A 19,574-nucleotide genomic window follows, 5' to 3' on the forward strand; every position below is an offset into this window, starting at 1 on the left:
CCAAAACAAACCCTAAAGCACCTGCTGTCATTAGCTGACTGCACGTACCTGGATGAGGTCCAAGATCCCAAGTTCACTCTCGGATGAATCCACACAAAATACGAAGTAGAGGGTAGCGTAGTGCCGATAGATCAGTTTGTAATCAGAACCACCAATCAAGCTGTGGAAGACAGAAAACACTTAAATCCCCGCATTTTTTAAAAATATATTTTATTGATTTTTTTTACAGAGAGGAGGGATAGAGAGTTAGAAACATCCATCAGCTGCCTCTTGCACACCCCCTACTGTGGATGTGCCCACAACCATGGTACATGCCCTTGACCGGAATCAAACCTGGGACCTTTCAGTCCGCAGGCCGCCGCTCTATCCACTGAGCTAAACCGGCTTCGGCTAAATCCCTGCATCTTAATTAAACACATCAAAGAGCAACCCTGTCCCAGGGAATTGGGACCTGAGCCAGCACACAGGGGGAGGACTGGCCAAAGCATAGGCCAGTTCTACCAGGCGAGTGTGACCACGCTTGGCAGTGGTGCCTAAATCACTTCCCTCACCTTTTTTTTTTTCTGCCCATCCTCCCAGAAACCAAACCTCTAAGGGAGAAAAATCCGAAACACAACCGTTCAACAGCTTCCAAACGGAATGGGGTCTCTCCCTCAGCCCGTCATGCCGAGGTCAGCTCCGCCCGGCTGCACCGGGTACCCAGCTGTCACGTGGGCGCTGCCTCCAGCAGGAATGACGAAGGCCCCCCAAAAGGGGGAGGACACGTGGGCAGAAACCGGAAGCTGGTCACTCACCTCCCGCCCTCCAGGAAGTTACAGATGTTGTCATCCCGTTTGAGAACCAGATGGAAGGTCTCTCGGACGATCTGCTGCTGAATTTCTTCGGGCTGTGGGATGAAAGAAGTAAAGTGAGTCAGCAGGGGGCAGTGGTCGGCAAACTGCGGCTCGCAATGGAGGTTCGCCGCTCTGTTGGCTAATGAGTTTGCCGACCACTGAGCTGGGGCATCTGGAAATGTATCCCACTGATGGAGGTGGACAGGGAGAGAAGTGCTTCCAAGCTGGGAATGATCTGAACATATGGTACCAGGTCCCAGAAAAAAGGGATGAGTAGAGAAAAAAAATAATAATAATAGGGGAATCTCTGGAAAAATGGACAAGGCTCTGTTACAGGAATTAAGCAAGAGTGTATTGCTCAGACAGCGTGACTCAGTGGTTGAGCATTGACCTATAGCACATGTGTCAAACACAAGGCCCGCGGGCCAAATCCAGCCCACCAGGCCTTGCAATGTGGCCCGCACCGCGCTGTCATCACTGCACTCCGCTATCAGTTTATGACATTGTCAGTTTATGACTGTTCAGTAAACCATTCGGCCCGCGATTTAGGCTGGATTTTAGATTTTGGCCCCTTCTCTGATTGAGTTCGACACCCCTAACCTATAGCAAACAAACCTTCAGACTGGACTTGCCCTAAGAGTCAGATACGTAATAGATTCAAAAATGTTAATACCAATGAAACCAGTTTGGCTCAGTGGATAGAGGATCAGCCTGAGGACTGAAAGGTCCCGGGTTCGATTCCGATCAAGGGCATGCACCTTGGTTGTGGGCACATCCCCAGTAGGGAGTGTGCAGGAGGCAGCTGATCGGTGTTTCTCTCTCATTGATGTTTCTCTCTCTCTCCCTTCCTCTCTGTAAAAAAAAAAAAAATCAATAAAATATGTATATTTTTAAATGTTAATACCTTTCTTTCTGCAGCAATTTATACTTGAAATGTTTAGTTATTGGAAAGAAATAGAGGTAAAAACAGGGAAAATGTCACGGTGGAGAAACCATTTTTCAGAACTTTGACTCGCCATGGGTACACTAGCACAGCGGCTCGGTATTTACTGACGGATGAATGAAAACATACTAATCACTGGCCCTTGTAAATCTGAGTAAATCGACCAGGTATTTTCCTGGTTTCCACTTCAAGCTCGCAGAGGGAAGCATCAGCACTTTTTTAAACTGAGAAAAACATCTCAGGAGGTGGCAGCAGATGGTGGAAAAAATATGAAATGATGAAGCTACCGAATTTCTAACTCAACAAAAAGGTAAACTACCAATTGTTTCTAGTCCTCAGTGATTATTATTATTTTTATTGAATTCAGAGAGGAAGGGAGAGGGAGAGAAAGATAGAAACATCAATGATGAGAATAATTGATTGGCTGCCTCCTACACACCTCACACTGGGGATGTGCCCACAACCCAAGCATGTGCCCTTGACTGGAATCAAACCCGGGACCTTTCAGTCTGCAAGCCAACGCTCTATCCACTGAGCCAAACCAGCTAAGGTTAGACCTCAATTATTTATTTTATTCTTTTTTTTTCTTTCTTTATTTTAATAAATCTTTTGTTTAAAATATATTTTATTGATTTTTTTTACAGAGAGGAGGAGAGAGGGATAGAGAGCTAGAAACATCAATGAGAGAGAAACATCGACCAGCTGCCTCTTGCACAACCCCTACTGGGGATGTGCCCGCAACCAATGTACATGCCTTTGACCGGAATCGAACCTGGGACCTTTCAGTCCGCAGACCGACGCTCTACCACTGAGCCACACCGGTTTCGACTATTTTAATAAATCTTTATTGTTCAGATTACTACAATTGTTTCTCCTCCCCCCCATTATTTTAATAATCCCTCATATCCTTCAATACTTTTCTTTTTACAAGGTTAATTTTCACTCCTAAGCTAATATGGTTTTTACAAAAATACTATGTTCTTCAAAGATAGTACAAATGGTTAATAAGGACAGGAAAAGATGCTCGACATCATTAGACATTAGGGAAATGGGAATTAAAACCACAATAAAAACCTACTTCACACTCACTAAGACATCTTTCATGGAAAACAGTAAAAGTCACCAGGGAGGTAGAGAAATTGGAATGCATACTGCAATGGGAATGCCAAAGGGTTCAGTCACTTGGAAAAAATTGGGCAATTCCTCAAAATGTTCACCATAAAGCGGCCGTAGGACCCAGAAATTCTACTCCTAGGTATAAAATCAAGAGGAATGAAAAACACATGTCCACATAAAAACTTGTAGTACATGGCCCTAGCTGGATTGGCTCAGTGGTTAGAGCACTGGTGTGTAGACAGGATGGTCCCAGGTTTGATTCCGGTCAAGAGCACATGCCCGGGTTGCAGGCTCCATCCCCAGTATGGGGTGTGCAGGAGGCAGTCGATCAATGATTCTCTCATTATTGATGTTTCAGTCAGGGTCTCCTTGAGGCACCCCGGTCACTTACAGAGAGCCTGGAGAGCAAGGAGGTGTCACAAAATGGCATAGAGCCCTAACCGGTGTGGCTCAATGGACAGAGCATCAGCCTGCGGAATGAAGGGTCCCAGGTTCGATTCCAGTCAAAGGCATGTACCTTGGTTGCGGGCGCATCCCCAGTAGGGGGTGTGCAGGAGGCAGCTGATCGATGTTTCTCTCTCAACGATGTTTCTAACTCTCTATCCCTCCCTCTTCCTGTCTGTAAAAAAATCAATAAAATATATTTTAAAAAAATAATAATAAAAACAAAATGGCATAGAAATGCCAGGGTCCGGAAAGGGGTCAGGGAGAGCGGGAAAGAGGTCGGCGTGTGAGGGTCACGCGTGGTGAGGGAGCCCGAGATGGGCAGCGGAGAGGGGGGCCCGCTGGGGCCTGGGGATCGGGAGGAAGGGGACGCGGTGCCCCGGAGGGACGTGACGCAGCCGGGCCGCACTCACGAAGCGCTGGTAGAAGCGGACCAGCCGCGGCTTCCCGTGGTTGTTGAAAACCAGAATCGCCTGAATCATCTCTGCCGGCCGTCACGCTCCTTCCCAGCAGCCTGCTGTCTCCAGAAAACATCAACTTCCGCCACAACTCGGGCACTTCCGGTGGGTGCGCCATTGAAAAGCGGCCGGCGGAAACGCCCCCCCTTGCTGCGCCTGAGGGCCGGATCGCGGAGAAGGAGCCAGGACGCGCTGCAGGCCCGCGGGGATAGGGTTATGGGGGGGGACCACGAGACCCCGAGGCTGGGAGGGTTGTCTCCTCGGTCAGCCTGGCCGGGATGCGAGCCCTGGATCTGTGTCCTTTGCCCAGATCGACCGCTCGCCTCACCGATCACGTGGGAGAAGCAGGTTCCCACGCAGGAACGCCTGCGCGAAGTGGCGGAGGCCTCCCTCTCTTCCCATCCACATCCCGACATAATGTCCTGCTTGCCCTCTATGAGATACAGGCTAATTTAGCCTTTTCCTAGTTGGAGCACGTTAAGATCTTTCTCTTTCTTTTTTCTTTTCTTTTCTTTCTTGATTTCTTTTCTTCTTTCTTTCTTTCCTCCTCTTTCCTCCTTTCCTTCCTCCTTTTCTTCTTTCTTTCCTCCTTCCCTTCCCTTCCCTTTTCTTCCCTTCCCTTCCCTTCCCTTCCCTTCCCTTCCCTTCCCTTTCCTTTCCTTTCTTTTCTTTCTTGGATTCCATCCATAGTAGATATGAATGGTGGAATCAAGAGATCGCTAATGCAATCCCATTGAAAAGGTACAGGCGACCCCATATTGGTAAAGTTTGTTATTTTTTTTACGTTTAATGACAGTCGGGGTGAGGTGGAGCACCTTCTTAGGCTACATTATACAAATGACTGGGAATGTTTCAAGCACCTTTAAAATGTATTGGACCCATGCCCGGCCCTCACAAGCTGTATGGGCGTGCAGGAGGCAGCTGATCAATGATTCTGTTTCATCATGAATCTCTCTCTCTCCCCCTCTCCCTTCCTCTCTGAAATCAATTTTAAAATGTTTAAAAAAATAACATTAGACCCAACAAATGAATGTTTCTCTATTTCTCAAAATCGATCAATACTTTTTCTAAAATAAATATGTATTACTCTAGCCTAAACTGGTTTGGCTCAGTGGATAGAGCGTCGGCCTGCGGACTGAAGGGTTTCAGGTTCGATTCCGGTCAAGGGCATGTACCTTGGTTGCGGGCACGTCCCCAGTGGAGGGTGTGCAAGAAACGGCTGATCGATGTTTCTAGCTCTCTATCCTTCTCCCTTCCTCTCTGTAAAAAAATCAATAAAATATATTTTAAAAAATGTATTAGTCTTGTAGCCAAGGTTGTTTAATTCAAAAAAATCCAAAAGGCAGTAATATGCACTGAAACTTGACAAAATGTTTTCAATATTGAGAGGAGTACCAAAGAAAATTCTAAAAGAAGAGGGGACTTAGCTCTGCCAACTATCAAAACCTACTGTGATAGTCACATTGTCATTATAGCAAACCCACTGAAATATAATGGCTAATTGAAATAATTTACTATGTGATGTAGGAGAAATGATAACCTGACAGTGGGGGGAAATGCAATAAATATGTTGGCATAACTGGTTAGCAATTTGAAATTAAACAATTTCGTTATCTCACTTCATATCCTTCTAAAATTAAAGTCTAGTAAAGTGGTTTAGAGACTTAAATATAAAACTAGGTAATAACCAAAAATGGAGGAAAATGAAGTAGCGTAACAGCTGAAAAGAATATCTTAGAAGCGATAAAAATCACAAGTCATCAGCTCTATATAAAGACTTTGTATTTGTAAAACCAATTTTTAAATGTGGGAACAAATAAAAATGGAAAAGTTGTTAAAATCATGGCCAAGGAGCTGCCTCCTTAGCGCAGTAGGCAGCGCATCAGTCTCATAAAATATGGCAAATGGTTATATTTTAAAACAGAAATAGCTGTGATAAACCGAAAAGAGCTACTCCCTTAGTAGATAAATGGACAAAGAAACGGAATAACAAAAGAGGAAACACATCTAGGAAATGAAAATGTTTAAGCTCGCTATTAATGGGGGAAAGGCTAATTAAAATAAAGTATTAACTTTAAAATTAAAGTATTTTCACCTTATTAAATACAATTTTTAAAAGTGTTAGCAGCCAGAACCGATTTGGCTCAGTGGATAGAGCGTAGGCCTGCGGACTGAAGGGTCCCAGGTTTGATTCTGGTCAAAGGCATGTGCCTTGGCTGCGGGCACATTCCCAGTAGGGGGGTGTGAAGGAGGCAGCTGATTGATATTTCTCTCTCATCTATGTTTCTAACTCTCTCTCTCTCCCTTCCTCTGTAAAAAAATCACTTAAAAATATATATATATATATCTTTAAAAAGGAACCAAAGAATTACCCCAAAATTGGACAATGATAGAGCTATTAAATGGTAGCCTATCTTAAAAAAATAATAATAATGGTTATGAAGACTCCAGTAGCAATATGGAAAGTGATTATATAACAATGGAAAAAGGATAATCTCATAAACTGGTGAACAAAAATAGACCCAGAGACATAGAAACATGGAACAGACTGTCAAACCTCAGAGGTAAGGCAGGGAGAGATCAACCACTGAACTTGTGTGCATATATGCATAACCCATGGACACAGAATAGGGTGTGAAGGCCTGGGGCGACAGGGGCAGGAGAGGGCAATGGAGGGAAAAGGGGACATATAAACAATATGTCTTTTTAATCTTTCAACAATAAAGATTAAAAAGAAAAAAATGCCCGGCCAGTGTGGCTCAGTAGTTGAGCATCAACCTAGGAACCAGGATGTCACCAGTTTGATTCCCAGTCAGGGCACATGCCCAGGTTTCGGGCTCCATCTCCCATGCAGGAGGCAGCATCATCACTGATGTTTCTATCTCTCTCTCCCTCTCCCTTCCTCTCTGAAATAAAAAAATAAAATAAAAATGCTTTGTTTAAAAAAGAAAAAAAAGGAGGGAAAAAGGTGGTATCAGAAATGTGGTCTGGCAGAGGGTGTCTGAAAGGTGAGGACCAGCCAGCCACACCTGGGCACAGTATCCCCAGACAAGCAGACAGAGAGGCGAGGAGGCAGGAACCCCCAAGGTGGTGGAGACCCAGAGGAGGAACAGAGAACTGGCAGCTTCAGGAGAGAAGAGGGCGCCAGGAACAGGAGGCCTGAGCAGCAGAGCAGAGGCCCCGGCTCAGAGCACCAGAGAGGACAGGTGAGGGAAGAACTGGGAGAATCCCAGGGCAGAGGGAGTAGCTGTCAGCTTCTCCTCCGGGCTGCTTTGCATATACAAGAGGGATGTTTCCCAATTCTGCACCAGGACCAAGCCCAGTTCCTCTAACCACGCTGGGGCACTCGCTCACCACCTGCCTGCAGAGACACAGCTGCCCCCAGGCCGTGGCTGTCAAAAAACTAGGAGGCTACATTCTCACTCAGGGAGGGCCCCTCCGTGAGCCACAGCCAGCGGCCCTGATGCGAAGGGTGTGGCTGTTGGATTTGGTCTCAGCACGGCTTGTTCAAAGTGAGTAAGGCTTCTGGTGACCTCCTGGTTCCTAGGTTGATGCTCAACCACTGAGCCACACCAGCCGGGCATTTTTTTAAAAATTCTTCCTTGAACTGCAGAAGGGAAGTCGATGGCAGAAATTCTCAGAGTCGGTGAGCCCCGGGGTTACGGCTTCTTCCAGGAACCTCAGTCGTCCTGGGGATAAAGCAAAGAGACGTGAAGTGAGCACATATTTTAAAAATATATATTTTATTGATTTTTTTACAGAGAGGAAGGGAGAGGAAGAGAGAATTAGAAACATCAATAAGAGAAATATCCATCAGCTGCCTCTTGCACACCCCCCCACACTGGGGATGTGCCCACAACCAAGGTACATGCCCTTGATGGTAATTGAACCTGCGACCCTTCAGTCTGCAGGCTGACGCTCTATCCACTGAGCCAAACTGGCTAGGACTCAGCCTCACCTCTTTAGAGGTGGCCCAGGGCGTCAGCTGACATCTCCAATTGCTTTTCTGTCCAAGACTTACTTTATTTTTTAATATATTTTTATTAATTTCAGAGAGAAAAGGGGAAGGAGAGAGAGAGAAACATTAACGATGAGAGAGAATCATTGATCAGCTGCCTCTTGCACACCCTACACTGGGGATGGAGCCCATAACCCAAGCAAGTGCCCTGACCGGGAATCGAACCGTGACCTCCTGGTTCATAGGTCGATGCTCAACCATTGAGCGACACCAGCCGGGCCAAGACTCACTTTATTTTTTATTTTATTTATTTATTTTTAAAATATATTTTATTGATTTGTACAGAGAGGAAGGGAGAGAGATAGAGAGTTAGAAACATCGATGAGAGAGAGTCATCAATCAGCTGCCTCTTGCACACCCCCTACTGGGGATATGCCCGCAACCAAGGTACATGCCCTTGACCGGAATTGAACCCGGGTCCCTTCAGTCCCCAAGCCGACGCTCTATCCATTGAGCCAAACCGGTTTCGGCAAGACTCACTTTATCAAGACAAATGGAAATCCAGACCCTCTCGTCCACCTGTGCTCTGTTTTCTCCGACAAAGGCTGTCATCTCCATCACCGAGACAAACAGCCCATTTTTCTGTGACTCTGTTTCTGAATGCTCCATTTGGGGCGTTTGACATCAATTCAGATCTTCAGGTGAAATACACTTCCGCCAAAACAAATAGTAAGCGGTGAGTAGGCTGAGGTCAACTAGAGGGCTGACCATTGGCAAACAAACAAAGGAAAAAAAAACAAAAAAAACTACTGAGCACCCAGTTAGCCATTTCCTAGCCGCTCTGGGCAGAGCGCCCAGAACAGAGAAAGGAATTACGCATTCCTTGCATGGCTGCCTCCGCCTGGCTGATGGTAGTTGCTGGGTGTGACGGTGTTTGCAGACTTGCTCTGAAGTCACATGTCCATTCTCTGTGTCCCGCTTTTTTTTTTAAATTGATTTCAGAGAGGAAGGGAGAGGGAGTGAGAGAGAAACATCAATGATGAGAATCATGGATCAGCTGCCTCCTGCGTGCCCAACACTTGGGGATCGAGCCCACAACCCAGGCTGTTCCTTGCTTGTATACATCTCTGGGGATTTCTTGTAAAGGGGCACAGTTCAGATCCTCCAAAAAGAAAGATTCCAGGCCCTAGGACACATGTGTCAAACACAAGGCCCGCGGGCCAAATCCAGCCCGCCAGGCCTTGCAATGTGGCCCGCACCGCGCTGTCATCACTGCACTCCGCTGTCAGTTTATGACATTGTCAGTTTATGACTGTTCAGTAAACCATTCGGCCCGCGATTTAGGCTGGATTTTAGATTTTGGCCCCTTCTCTGATTGAGTTCGACACCCCTACCCTAGGAAGTTCGGCTCAGTGGATAGAGCACTGGCCTGTGGACTGAAGGGTCCCAGGTTCGATTCTGGTCAAGGGCACGTATCTGGGTTGCAGGCTCCACCCTGGCCTGGGCCCTGGTAGGGGCGCATGCAGGAGCAGCCAATCAAGGTGTCTCTCTGACATCGATATTTCTCTGTCTTTCTCGCCCTCTTCCACTCTCTCTAGAAATCAATGGGAAAATATCCTCAGGTGAGGAGAAAAAAAAGAAAAAAAGGAAGGTCCCAATTGTCTGCCTTCACACCTTGAAGAATTTTCCCGATGCAACACACCCTCAGGAAGGCCACGGAGTTCCAACAAGGCTGGAGGGTCAAGTTCACACTGCTGTCTCCTTGTCCTACACACAACTGCCGCTGGTACGGACAAAGCTCCTGCCAAGCCCAGCCAGCCCGGCCGGTGTGGCTCAGTGGTTGAGCGCTGACCCAGAAACCAAGAGGTCACAGTTGCATTCCCGGTCAGGGCACATGCCTGGGTTGTGGGCTTGATTCCCAGTAGGGGGCGTGCAGGAGGCAGCCGATCCATGATTCTCTCTCTCATCATTGATGTTTTTCTCTCTCCCTCGCCTTTCCTCTCTAAAAAGCAATATATATATATATATATATATATATATATATATATATACATATATATATTAAAAACAGCCCTAACCGGTTTGGCTCACTGGATAGAGTGTCAGCCTGCGGACTGAAGGGTCCCAGGTTCGATTCCGGTCAAGGGCATGTACCTTGGTTGCGGGCACATCCCCAGTGGGGGGCATCCAAGAGGCAGCTGATCGATGACTCTCTCTCATCGATGTTTCTAGCTCTCTATCCTTCTCCCTTCCTCTGTTAAAAAATCAATAAGATATATATATATATTTAAAAAATATTAAAAACGCACAACTCCTGCCAAGAGGTAAACCACTCCATTGCCAAGTCCATGGTCGTTTCCCCTGACCTACCCACTCCCCATCCTCCGCCCCGTCCCCCTGCTCCCGGGTCTCCGCCGTGGCCCCTTCGGAAGCCTTCCGGGCCATGATGTTGTCGGTCCATGACGCGCCCGCCTTCGCGTCGCCAGCGAAATTGCACTTGGTCACTGTTCCAGCCTCGAGCTTGGCTAACGAATCTGCGAGAAGGAAGGAAGTTGAGTGGCCTCTCTCCCTGGGGCGGGAACCCCGTGGGGGGCTGGCCCCATTCTCCTGGGGTCCCTGTGGCCGGGGCGTGAGCCATTGTTCTCTGCAGGCCTGGGTGTGGACCTCAGGGAGACCGTGGATGGGACCGAACCATGAGGCCCCAGCTACCCTGTTTCCCTGAAAATAAGACAGTGTCTTCTATTAATTTTTGCTCCCAAAGATGCGCTAGGTCTTATTTTCAGGGGATGCCTTATTTTTCCATGAAGAATATGGTACACATTTATTGTTAAGTGAAAATAAAGGAAATGTATTACCTGTATACGGTATGGTAGTACGGTAGTTGTCAACACAAACCAGACAAACTGTGAATCCTACAGTATCAAGAATTTACTCATTTAGCCGAGACCAGTTTGGCTCAATGGATAGAGCGTCGGCTTGGGGACTGAAAGGTCCCGGGTTCGATTCCGGTCAAGGGCATGTACCTTAGTTGCAGGTATATCCCCAGTAGGGGGTGTGCAAGAGGCAGCTGATCGATGACTCTCTCTCATTGATGTTTCTAGCTTTCTCTCTCTCTCCCTTCCTCTCTGTACAAAATCAATAAAATATATTTTTAAAAAAAGTTATTTCTTTAAAAAAAAAAAAAAAGAATTTACTCATTTATTCAATGACAATCACGTCATCATCTTCTGGAACATCATCCTAATCATCCAACTCCTGAATTTCCTGGTGAATTTCTTGTGACTCCATTTCTTTCAGGATCAGTGGGCCAAATCTCTCATGGTTAGCCTGGGGGGGGGGGCCTTATTTTCGGGGGGATGCCTTCTATTTCACTCAGAAGGAAACCCGTAAGTAGGTCTTATTTTCGGAGGATGTCTTATTTTCGGGGAAACACGGTGGGAAAGGGCACCCACAGGGACCACGGGATTGGACAGCACCCCACAATCCAGGGTGTCCAGGGCCTCAGGGCACGGCCCTGGGATTTAGGGATGTATCTTAAAGGGTCTTGTCCCCCCAGAGGCCAGACCTGGCTGCTCCCGGATCTCCAAGCAGGAGGGTTTGGGGGGGCCCCCAGGCCAAATGGGAACAGGAGGGCTGCACTGCTCACCCAGGAAGGGGCCGTCGCCGCGGGTTTTCAGCCGCACCCCGGCCCCCAGCTCCAGCTCCAGGGCCTCCATCTCGGACTCGGGCACCCAGAAGGCCACGGTCTGCTCGGGCGTGAGGCTCTGGGTCAGAGCCAGCAGCTCTGGCTTATTCACCAGCTCCTTCAGGGCCTCGGGCGTGAGTCTGTCCGTGTCCCCCTTGGCGTCCACCTCTGCAGGCACACAGCACAAGAGGATGGATTGTTCCCGCTGTGGGACCAGCACGGAGGGCCCTAGACAGTGCGGCTCAGTGGATAGAGCGTCGGCCTGCCGACCGATGGATCCCGGGCTCAATTCCAGGCAAGGGCACGTGCCTCCATGGCAAGCTCCTCCCTGGCCCCATGCAGGAGGCAACCAGTCAATGTGTTTCTCCCACATCGATGTTTCTCTCTGTCTTTCCCTCTCTCTTCCACTCTCCCTAGAAATCAATGGAAAAATATTCTCGAGTGAAATTAAAAAAAACAAATAAATTAGCCCTAACCGGTGTGGCTCAGTGGATAGAGCATTCATGGGCCTACAGACTGAAAGGTCCCAGATTCGATTCCGGTCAAGGGCATGTACCTTGGTTGCGGGCACATCCCCAGTAGGGAGTGTGCAAGAGACAGCTGATCGATGATTCTCTCTCATTGATGTTTCTAACTCTCTATCCCTCTCTCTTCCTCTCTGTAAAAAAATCAATAAAATATATTTTAAAAAAAAGAAAAGAAAAGAATTTTCATTCACCAGGCTTCTAGTAAAAAAAAAAAAAATAAATGTTCAGCCGAAACCGGTGTGGCTCAGTGGATAGAGCATCGGCCTGCGGACTCAAGGGACTCGGGTTCGATTCCGGTCAAGGGCATATACTCTGGTTGTGGACACAACCCCGGTAGGGGGTGTGCAAGAGGCAGCTGATCGATGTTTCTCTCTCATCGATGTTTCTGACTTTCTATCCCTCTCCCTTCCTCTCTGTAAAAAAATTCAATAAAATATATTTAAAAAAATAAATAAATAAAAATAAAATAAATAAATAAATGTTCAGCCCTAACTGGTTTGGCTCAGTGGGTAGAGCATCAGCCTGCGGACTGAAGGGTCCCGGGTTCAATGCCAGTCAAGGGCACGTACAGGTAGCAGGCTTGATTCCCGGTCCTGGCTGGGGCACATGCGGGAGTCAGCCAATCACTGTGTCTCTCTCACATCGATGTTTCTCTCTGTCTCTGCCTCTCCTTTCCGCTCTCTAAAAGTCAATGGGAATAATATCAAATATCCTCGGGTGAGAATGAACAACGACCATGCTCAGAGAATGAATGAGCTGTGGGAAGCACGGATGAACGCAATGACAGGGGGATGGATGGATGCCGTGCAACCTCAAAAACCTTCCCTCACAGGGGTAGAGAGCAGAGGTCCCGCTACTGCCAACCCCGGGGAGAGAAACGACACCCCGAAGGGCCCAAGGCCCGAACGAGAATTTTGGCAGCAAATTGGAGGCCCCCCGGGGCCGTGACCTGGGCTCTGCACCAAGGCAGTGAGAGCCCAGAGCCGGGTTCATGGGTGATTCTGCCAGGCTGAGGGGGCGGGGGGAGGGGGAGAGAGGACAGAAGCACTGGGATCATCTGCGTGAACAGGGTACAGGGTTCAGTCAGGGGCCCTCAGGCCAGACATGGGCTTTATTTTTATTTTTATTTTTTTTTATTATTATTTTTTAAATATATTTTATTGATTTTGTACAGAGAGGAAGGGAGAGAGATAGAGAGCTAGAAACATCGATGAGAGAGTCATCGATCAGCCGCCTCTTACACACCCCCTACTGGGGATGGGCCCGCAACCAATGTACATGCCCTTGACCGGAATTGAACCCGGAACCCCTCAGTCCCCAAGCCGACTCTCTATCCACTGAGCCACACCGGTTTTGGCCAGACATGGGCTTGAAAGCCTATCATGCTGCCCAGCTGGCTTGGCTGGGTAGCTGAGTCGACCTATGAACCAGGAGATCCAGGTTCGATTCCCCTCAGGGCACAGATTTCGGGCTCCATCCCCCCAGTAGGGGGCGTGCAGGAGGCAGCCAATCCATGATTCTCTCTCATCACTGATGTTTCTCTCTCTCTCTCCCTCTCTCTCTTCCTCTCTGAAATCAATAAAAATATTTATTTATTATTTTTTTTAAAATATATTTTATTGATTTTTCACAGAGAGGAAGGGAGAGCGATAGAGAGCTAGAAACATCGATGAGAGAGAAACATTTATCAGCCGCCTCTTGCACGTCCCCTACTGGGGATGTGCCCGCAACCAAGGCACACGCCCTTGATGGGAACCGAACTCGGGACCCTTCAGTCCGCGGGCCGACGCTCTATCCACTGAGCCACACCGGTTTCGGCTTAAAATATATATTTATAAAATAAGAGTCCATCGGGCTGCAAAGACCCTTTCTCGGGCCGCAGGGCCGAGGTACCTACTGTAGGACGACATGAGGAAGCCCGTGTTCACTTTCCTGGTGGCGCTGAAGTTGGGCTCGATCTCGTTGCCCTTGGGGTCGAACTTCCGGCGGTGGATGTGGCTGGGCCGGATGTACAGCACGTAGTAGCGCTCCTGGGGGGGCAGGCGGAGAGTTAGGGGGCTGCTCCACTCCCCCTCCCCACCCCCCAATACACACACACACTCCCTGCAGCCCTTCCCAAACTCTACACCCTGGAACCCCACCCTTGGCTCCAAAAACATTCTAGCGGTGCACTACTCCAATACTGATCCATTTATCCACCCATACGTACACCCATTCATTCATTCGTTCATTCATTCACATGTGGTTTTTTTTTTTTTTTAATATATTTTATTGATTTTGTACAGAGAGGAAGGGAGAGAGATAGAGAGTTAGAAACATCGATGGGAGAGAGTCATCGATCAGCTGCCTCTTGCACACCCCCTACTGGGGATGTGCCCGCAACCAAGGTACATGCCCTTGACTGGAATCGAACCCGGGACCCTTCAGTCCCCAAGCCGATGCTCTATCCATTGAGCCAAACCGGTTTCAGCTTTTGTTTTGTTTTAATACATTTTTATTGATTTCAGAGAGAGGAAGGGAGAGGGAGAGAGCGCTAGAAATACCAATGATAGCCAAAACCGGTTTGGCCCAGTGGATAGAGCGTCGGCCTGCGGACTGAAAGGTCCCATGTTCGATTCCAGTCAAGGGCATGTACCTTGGTTGAAGGCACATCCCTGATGGGGGGATGTGCAAGAGGCAGCTGATCAATGATTCTCTCCCATCGATGTTCCTAACTCTCTATCCCTCTCCCTTCTTTCCAGCTGCCTCTTGCACACCCCCTACTGGGGACCAAGGCACATGCCTTTGACTGGAATCGAACCTGGGACCTTTCAGTCCGCAGGCCGACGCTCTATCCACTGAGCCACACTGGTTTTGGCATCCTCACCTTTCTGCCATGAGCATCCGAGATGCTGTGCCGAGATACATCCACCAGCTCTCCCTCCAGCAGGACACCATTTCCCCTGGATGGGATGAGAGGGAGGGATCAGCTGGCTCTGCCAGTCGTCAGGAGAGAGCCCCAGGTTCCAGGCCCAGCTCAGAGTCTGCACTGGGACTGAGGCAGCTCCCATGTATATGAGCAGCCCCTTTCTCTGTGCTTCCCACATGGGGCCTCCATGCCTTTGGGGGTCCCAAAGGTTGGGGTGCTGCTCAGGGGGGAAGGAGGGAACCTTGTCAAACTGCAAGGCCAAATGATGGCCCCTCCTTCGGGGAGGACTGTCACCAGGGACTCAGTCTTCCTATCTGCAAAATGGGAGGGTAACAGTCATCTCACTCTGGGTCTATGATGATGAAGATCATGTATATGAAGGTGTTTGGTAAACTAATCAGTGTTTATTAAGTATAAAAGAGCTTATTTTTTTTTATTTAACCAAATTAGAAAGGGTGTCTAAGTTGCTATAAAGTTATTTTTCCTGCCTTGGCTAGGTAGTTGGGTTGATGAGACCCGTGGTCAGCCAACTGTGGCTCGAGAGCCACATGGGGCTCTTTGGCCCCTTGAGTGTGGCTCTTCCACAAAATACCACGGCCTGGGCGAGTCTATTTTGAAGAAGTGGCATGAGAAAACGTTTAAGTTTTCAATCAAAAAGAAATTTCATCCTTTATTACTGTTGATATTTGGCTCTGCTGACTAATGAGTTTGCCGACCACTGGGTTAGACCAAGGTTGCAGGTTTGATTCCGGGTCAGGGCCTATATAAGAACCAATTGCCCTAGCTGGTTTGGCTCAGTGGATAACATCTTCAGCCTGCTGACTGAAGGGTCCCGGGTTCGATTCCAGTAAAAGGCACATGCCCAGTTTGTGGGCTTGGTCCCCAGTAGGGGGCATGCAGGAGGCAGCTGGTCAATGATTCTCTCTCATCATTGATGTTTCTGTCTCTCTCTCTCCCCTCTCCCTTCCTCTCTGAAATCAATAAAAATATTTTTTAATAAAATAATCAACCAATGAATAAATAAGTGGAACAACAAATTCATGCTTATCTCTCTCAAGTCAAACCAATCAATTTTTTAAAAATCTTGGGGGTGGGGGTGGGGTGAGGGCATGGGACAGAGGGAAGATCAGTTGGGGGGGGGGAAGGAGATACATGTAATACTTTAAACAATAAAAAAAAAAAAGAAGAAAAAGAAAAAATTAAAAGTCTTATAAATAAAAAATAAAATAAAATTTTAAAAAATCTTTCCTTTTTCACCTGTTTATTTATTTTTTTAAATATATTTTATTGATTTTTTACAGAGAGGAAGAGAGAGGGATAGAGAGTTAGAAACATCGATGAGAGAGGATCATCGATCAGCTGCCTCCTTCACACCCCCTACTGGGGATGAGCCCGCAACCAAGGTACATGCCCTTGACCGGAATCGAACCCGGGACCTTTCAAACTGCAGGCTGATGCTCTATCCACTGAGCCAAACCTGTTTCGGCTTCACCTGTTTATTTTTATTTATTTATTTTTAAAGAGGAATGACGAGAGATAGTTAGAAACATCGACCAGCTGCCTCCTGCACACTCCCCACTAGATATGTGTCCGTAACCAAGGTACATGCCATGACTGGGAATCGAACCCGGGACCGGAATCTAGCCACTGAGCCAGACCGGCTGGGGCATTTTCACCTGCTGAAAGCACTCTCACATCCCTGTTCTCATGGCTATTTTGGAGGCAAAGAAGCCTAGGGTCCTGATTGCGGGGTTCCCACTGAGAGGAGCTGGGAACCCCACTTCCTGATTCCACTTTGCATGAAAGCAGAACTGAGTGTGGATTTCCTGTTCAGGGAACCCCAAAAATGGGAGAGGCGTGTGGGGGGTGGGGGTGGGGGGGAGGGTTGTGTGTACAAAACATGGCAACTTGTCTGTACCCAAGTGCCCCTGTCACCCTTCTCCACCCTCAAAGGCCCATTCCCTTCCTTCTCCCAACTTCTGGGTCCCTCGGGGCAGGCCTGCGCCTCCCACATCCCACCCCCGCCCCACCCCTCGGCCCCAATACCCCTCTGGACTCTGGATCCGGTGCCAGCCGTGCCCAGGCCAGAAGGAAGGCTGGGCCAGCTGGCAAGCGGCTGCCAGGGGGAGTGGGGGGTGGAGACCGAGATCGTGAGAACCCGGCACCCACGTTGGGGCCAGGTTTGGGGGTGGAGACCCAACGCTCTCCAAGGGTTGAACCCGATCGATTGATCGATCGATCGGTGTCAGGGGGGTGCGCCGCGCCTGCGTGCCAAGGGGAGGGGGCGCGCGGGAGGGAGGAGCTTTGGCACCGCCTGCTTTTCCTCCCTCCGGCCCCCAGGAGACCCCACCGGATCCGGGAGCCCCCACCCGATCGGGGAGCCCCAGTAAAAGCCGGGGTGCGGGGAGGGGAGGTTACCCCTGGTGCGCGGCCGGCTCCCAGGCCCCGCGCAGCTGCGCGCTCCGCACCGCCTTGTTCCGGAGCGCGCTGTCCTGGTAGATGCGGCTCATCTTCCTCGGGATCGGGACCGGGACCGGGACCGGGACCGGACCGGGAGCAGAGACCAGCGATTCCCGCTCCCTGCGGTTCCGGGAAGGCCGCGGCGCCCGGAGTTCCTGGGCGGGACCTAAAGGGGCCGCGCCTCATTCCCGCCCCGGGACCGTGCGCGCCGGGAGGGGGCATCTGGGCAGACCCTGGGTGGGCTGGGATCCTTCTTCTCTCCCTTTTCCTGTTCCTGGAGAGGGAGACCCCTGCCCCAATACCCGCACAGAGAAACTGAGGCCCAGTGATCCCATAGGATCGGCTCTGGGAGAACAGAGATCCTAGGGCACATGTGTCAAACACAAGGCCCGCGGGCCAAATCCAGCCCGCCAGGCCTTGCAATGTGGCCCGCACCGCGCTGTCATCACTGCACTCCGCTGTCAGTTTATGACATTGTCAGTTTATGACTGTTCAGTAAACCATTCGGCCCACGATTTAGGCTGGATTTTAGATTTTGGCCCCTTCTCTGATTGAGTTCGACACCCCTATCCTAGGGGATCGGCTCTGGAAGAAGAAATATCCTATAGGATCAGCTCTGGGAGAACAGATACCCTATAGGGGCTCTGGGAGAACAGAGATCCTATAGGATCAGCTCCAGAGAACAGGAATGGAGAAAAGGGAGAAGCCCTTATGGGAAGGGGAAGGGGGTAGGGGGTTTAGGGAGGGGAGCGCTGAAGCTGCTCTTGGGGCCCGGCCCCAGGTCCCACCATGGCTGAGGCTCCTGGGGTCTGCGACGCAGGGGCCTAGGGTTGGGTGTCAGATCTAGGGGGTTGGAACTCCCGCTGTGGACAAGTTCCTCAATCTCAGAGCCTGTGATTCCTCCTCTGCAAAATGGGGTTGGGCCCCAGCCGGTGTGGCTCAGTGGGCAGAGCACCGGCTGGCCTGCGGACAGAAGGGTACCGGGTTCGATTTCCGGTCAAGGGCACATGCCCAGGTTGCAGGCAGGAGACAGACAAGCCGATCCATGATTCTCTCTCATCATGGATGTTTCTCTCTCTCTCCCTCTCCCTTCCTTTCTGAAATCAATCAAAAAAAAGATATATAATTTAAAAACAGTAATAAACTCGCTCCAGAGCACAGCACTGCCCCTCTCTGTCCTCCCTTGATATTCTTGGACCCAGGCTCCCCACTGCCCTGTGTCCAAATGTCCCCTGCTAGGGTGCGCTGACACTCCAACCAACGGAGCCACCGGACAGGGCTGTAGCCGTGTGTGTGTGTGTGTGTGTGTGTGTGTGTGTTAATCCCCACCCGGGATGCTTTTCCATTCATTTTTTTTTTTTCTTTTTAAAGAGAAGGAGAGACAGAGAGAAACATTGATGTGAGAGAAACACATCGATTGGTTGCCTCCTACACGCTCCCCGACCAGGGCAGGGGGGCAGGGAGGAGCCTGCAACCCAGGTACATGCCCTTGACGGAATCGAACCCACAGGTTGACGCTCTATTCACTGAGCCACACCGACTAGGGCTTAGCTGTTTTCTGTTTGTTTTTTGTTTTGTTTTGTTTCTAGAGAGGAACGGAGAGGGAGTGGGAGATAATAACACCAAGGATGAGAGAGAATTGTTCATCAGCTGACTCCTGCATCCTCCCACTGGGGTTTGAACCTGCAACCCGGGCATATGCCCTTGAACAGAATCGAACCCAGGATCCTTTAATCCATAGGCCGACACTCTATCCACTGAGCCAAACCGGCTAGAGCTTTTTAAAAATAATAATAATAATTTTTTTAAAGAGAAACACAGACAGACAGACAGACAGACATTGATCGGCTGCCTCTGCATGCCCTGCTATGGGGATTGAGACCGCAACCTGGGCATGTGCCCTGACCGGGAATCGAACAGGCAACCACTTGGTGCATGGGTCGACGCTCAACCACTGAGCCACAAAGGCCAGGCTGGAGTCTTAGGTCTTCACACGTCAGATCACACCCTAGCAGACCTGACAACGTCTGTCTGGTCCTGACAAAGTCTGGGGGTTCCAGAGTGAGAATGCCAAAGGGCCACAAACACAGAGAATTTACACACACACACACACACACACACGCACACGCACACGCACGCACACACACACGCGGCACAGAGCCAAAGACACGCACAACAAAGAAGGCACCCGGGAGAGGAGACATCCTGTAAAATAAGATGTCAGAATAAGAACTAAACCTAT

The 19,574-nt window shown here is 49.3% G+C and overlaps 2 protein-coding genes across 2 annotated transcripts in view; both read right to left on the reverse strand.

Annotated features, from left to right (window-relative positions):
• The window catches only part of LOC311614453 (AP-3 complex subunit sigma-2), a 29,218-nt gene extending 25,313 nt beyond the window's left edge, over positions 1-3,905 (reverse strand). The window contains exons 1-3 of the mRNA XM_084869315.1: positions 3,750-3,905; positions 795-886; positions 49-160 (exon numbers count right to left, since the gene is read on the reverse strand). Of these exons, the coding sequence (XP_084725441.1) occupies positions 49-160; positions 795-886; positions 3,750-3,818 (273 nt within the window). The 5' untranslated portion in view covers positions 3,819-3,905. The remainder of the gene's footprint in view (positions 1-48; positions 161-794; positions 887-3,749) is intronic.
• Positions 3,906-7,393: 3,488 nt separating this feature from the next.
• On the reverse strand, positions 7,394-17,493 carry ARPIN (actin related protein 2/3 complex inhibitor). Its single transcript, XM_084869303.1, has 6 exons — positions 17,291-17,493; positions 14,831-14,906; positions 13,862-13,994; positions 11,399-11,605; positions 10,123-10,286; positions 7,394-7,483 (listed from the first exon to the last, which is right to left on the reverse strand). Exons 1-6 carry the CDS (start codon positions 17,380-17,382, stop codon positions 7,475-7,477), a joined length of 681 nt encoding a protein of 226 aa, XP_084725429.1. The 5' UTR covers positions 17,383-17,493; the 3' UTR covers positions 7,394-7,474.
• Between the last annotated feature and the right edge of the window lie 2,081 nt (positions 17,494-19,574).

This window comes from Pipistrellus hanaki (assembly GCF_964339955.1).
Source record: "Pipistrellus hanaki genome assembly, chromosome: 21".
Lineage (NCBI taxonomy): Eukaryota > Metazoa > Chordata > Mammalia > Chiroptera > Vespertilionidae > Pipistrellus > Pipistrellus hanaki.

What these genes read in the sequence shown, in the direction of transcription:
- ARPIN (XM_084869303.1), bottom strand. Translation starts at nt 17,382, where the DNA reads ATGAGCCGCATCTACCAGGACAGCGCGCTCCGGAACAAGGCGGTGCGG. An exon ending in CTTCCTCATGTCGTCCTACA is followed by an intron (nt 11,606 to 13,861) that starts GTAGGTACCTCG and finishes GTGTGCCTGCAG; the next exon opens with AGGTGGACGCCAAGGGGGAC. An exon ending in CGGCGACGGCCCCTTCCTGG is followed by an intron (nt 10,287 to 11,398) that starts GTGAGCAGTGCA and finishes TCCTTCTCGCAG; the next exon opens with ATTCGTTAGCCAAGCTCGAG.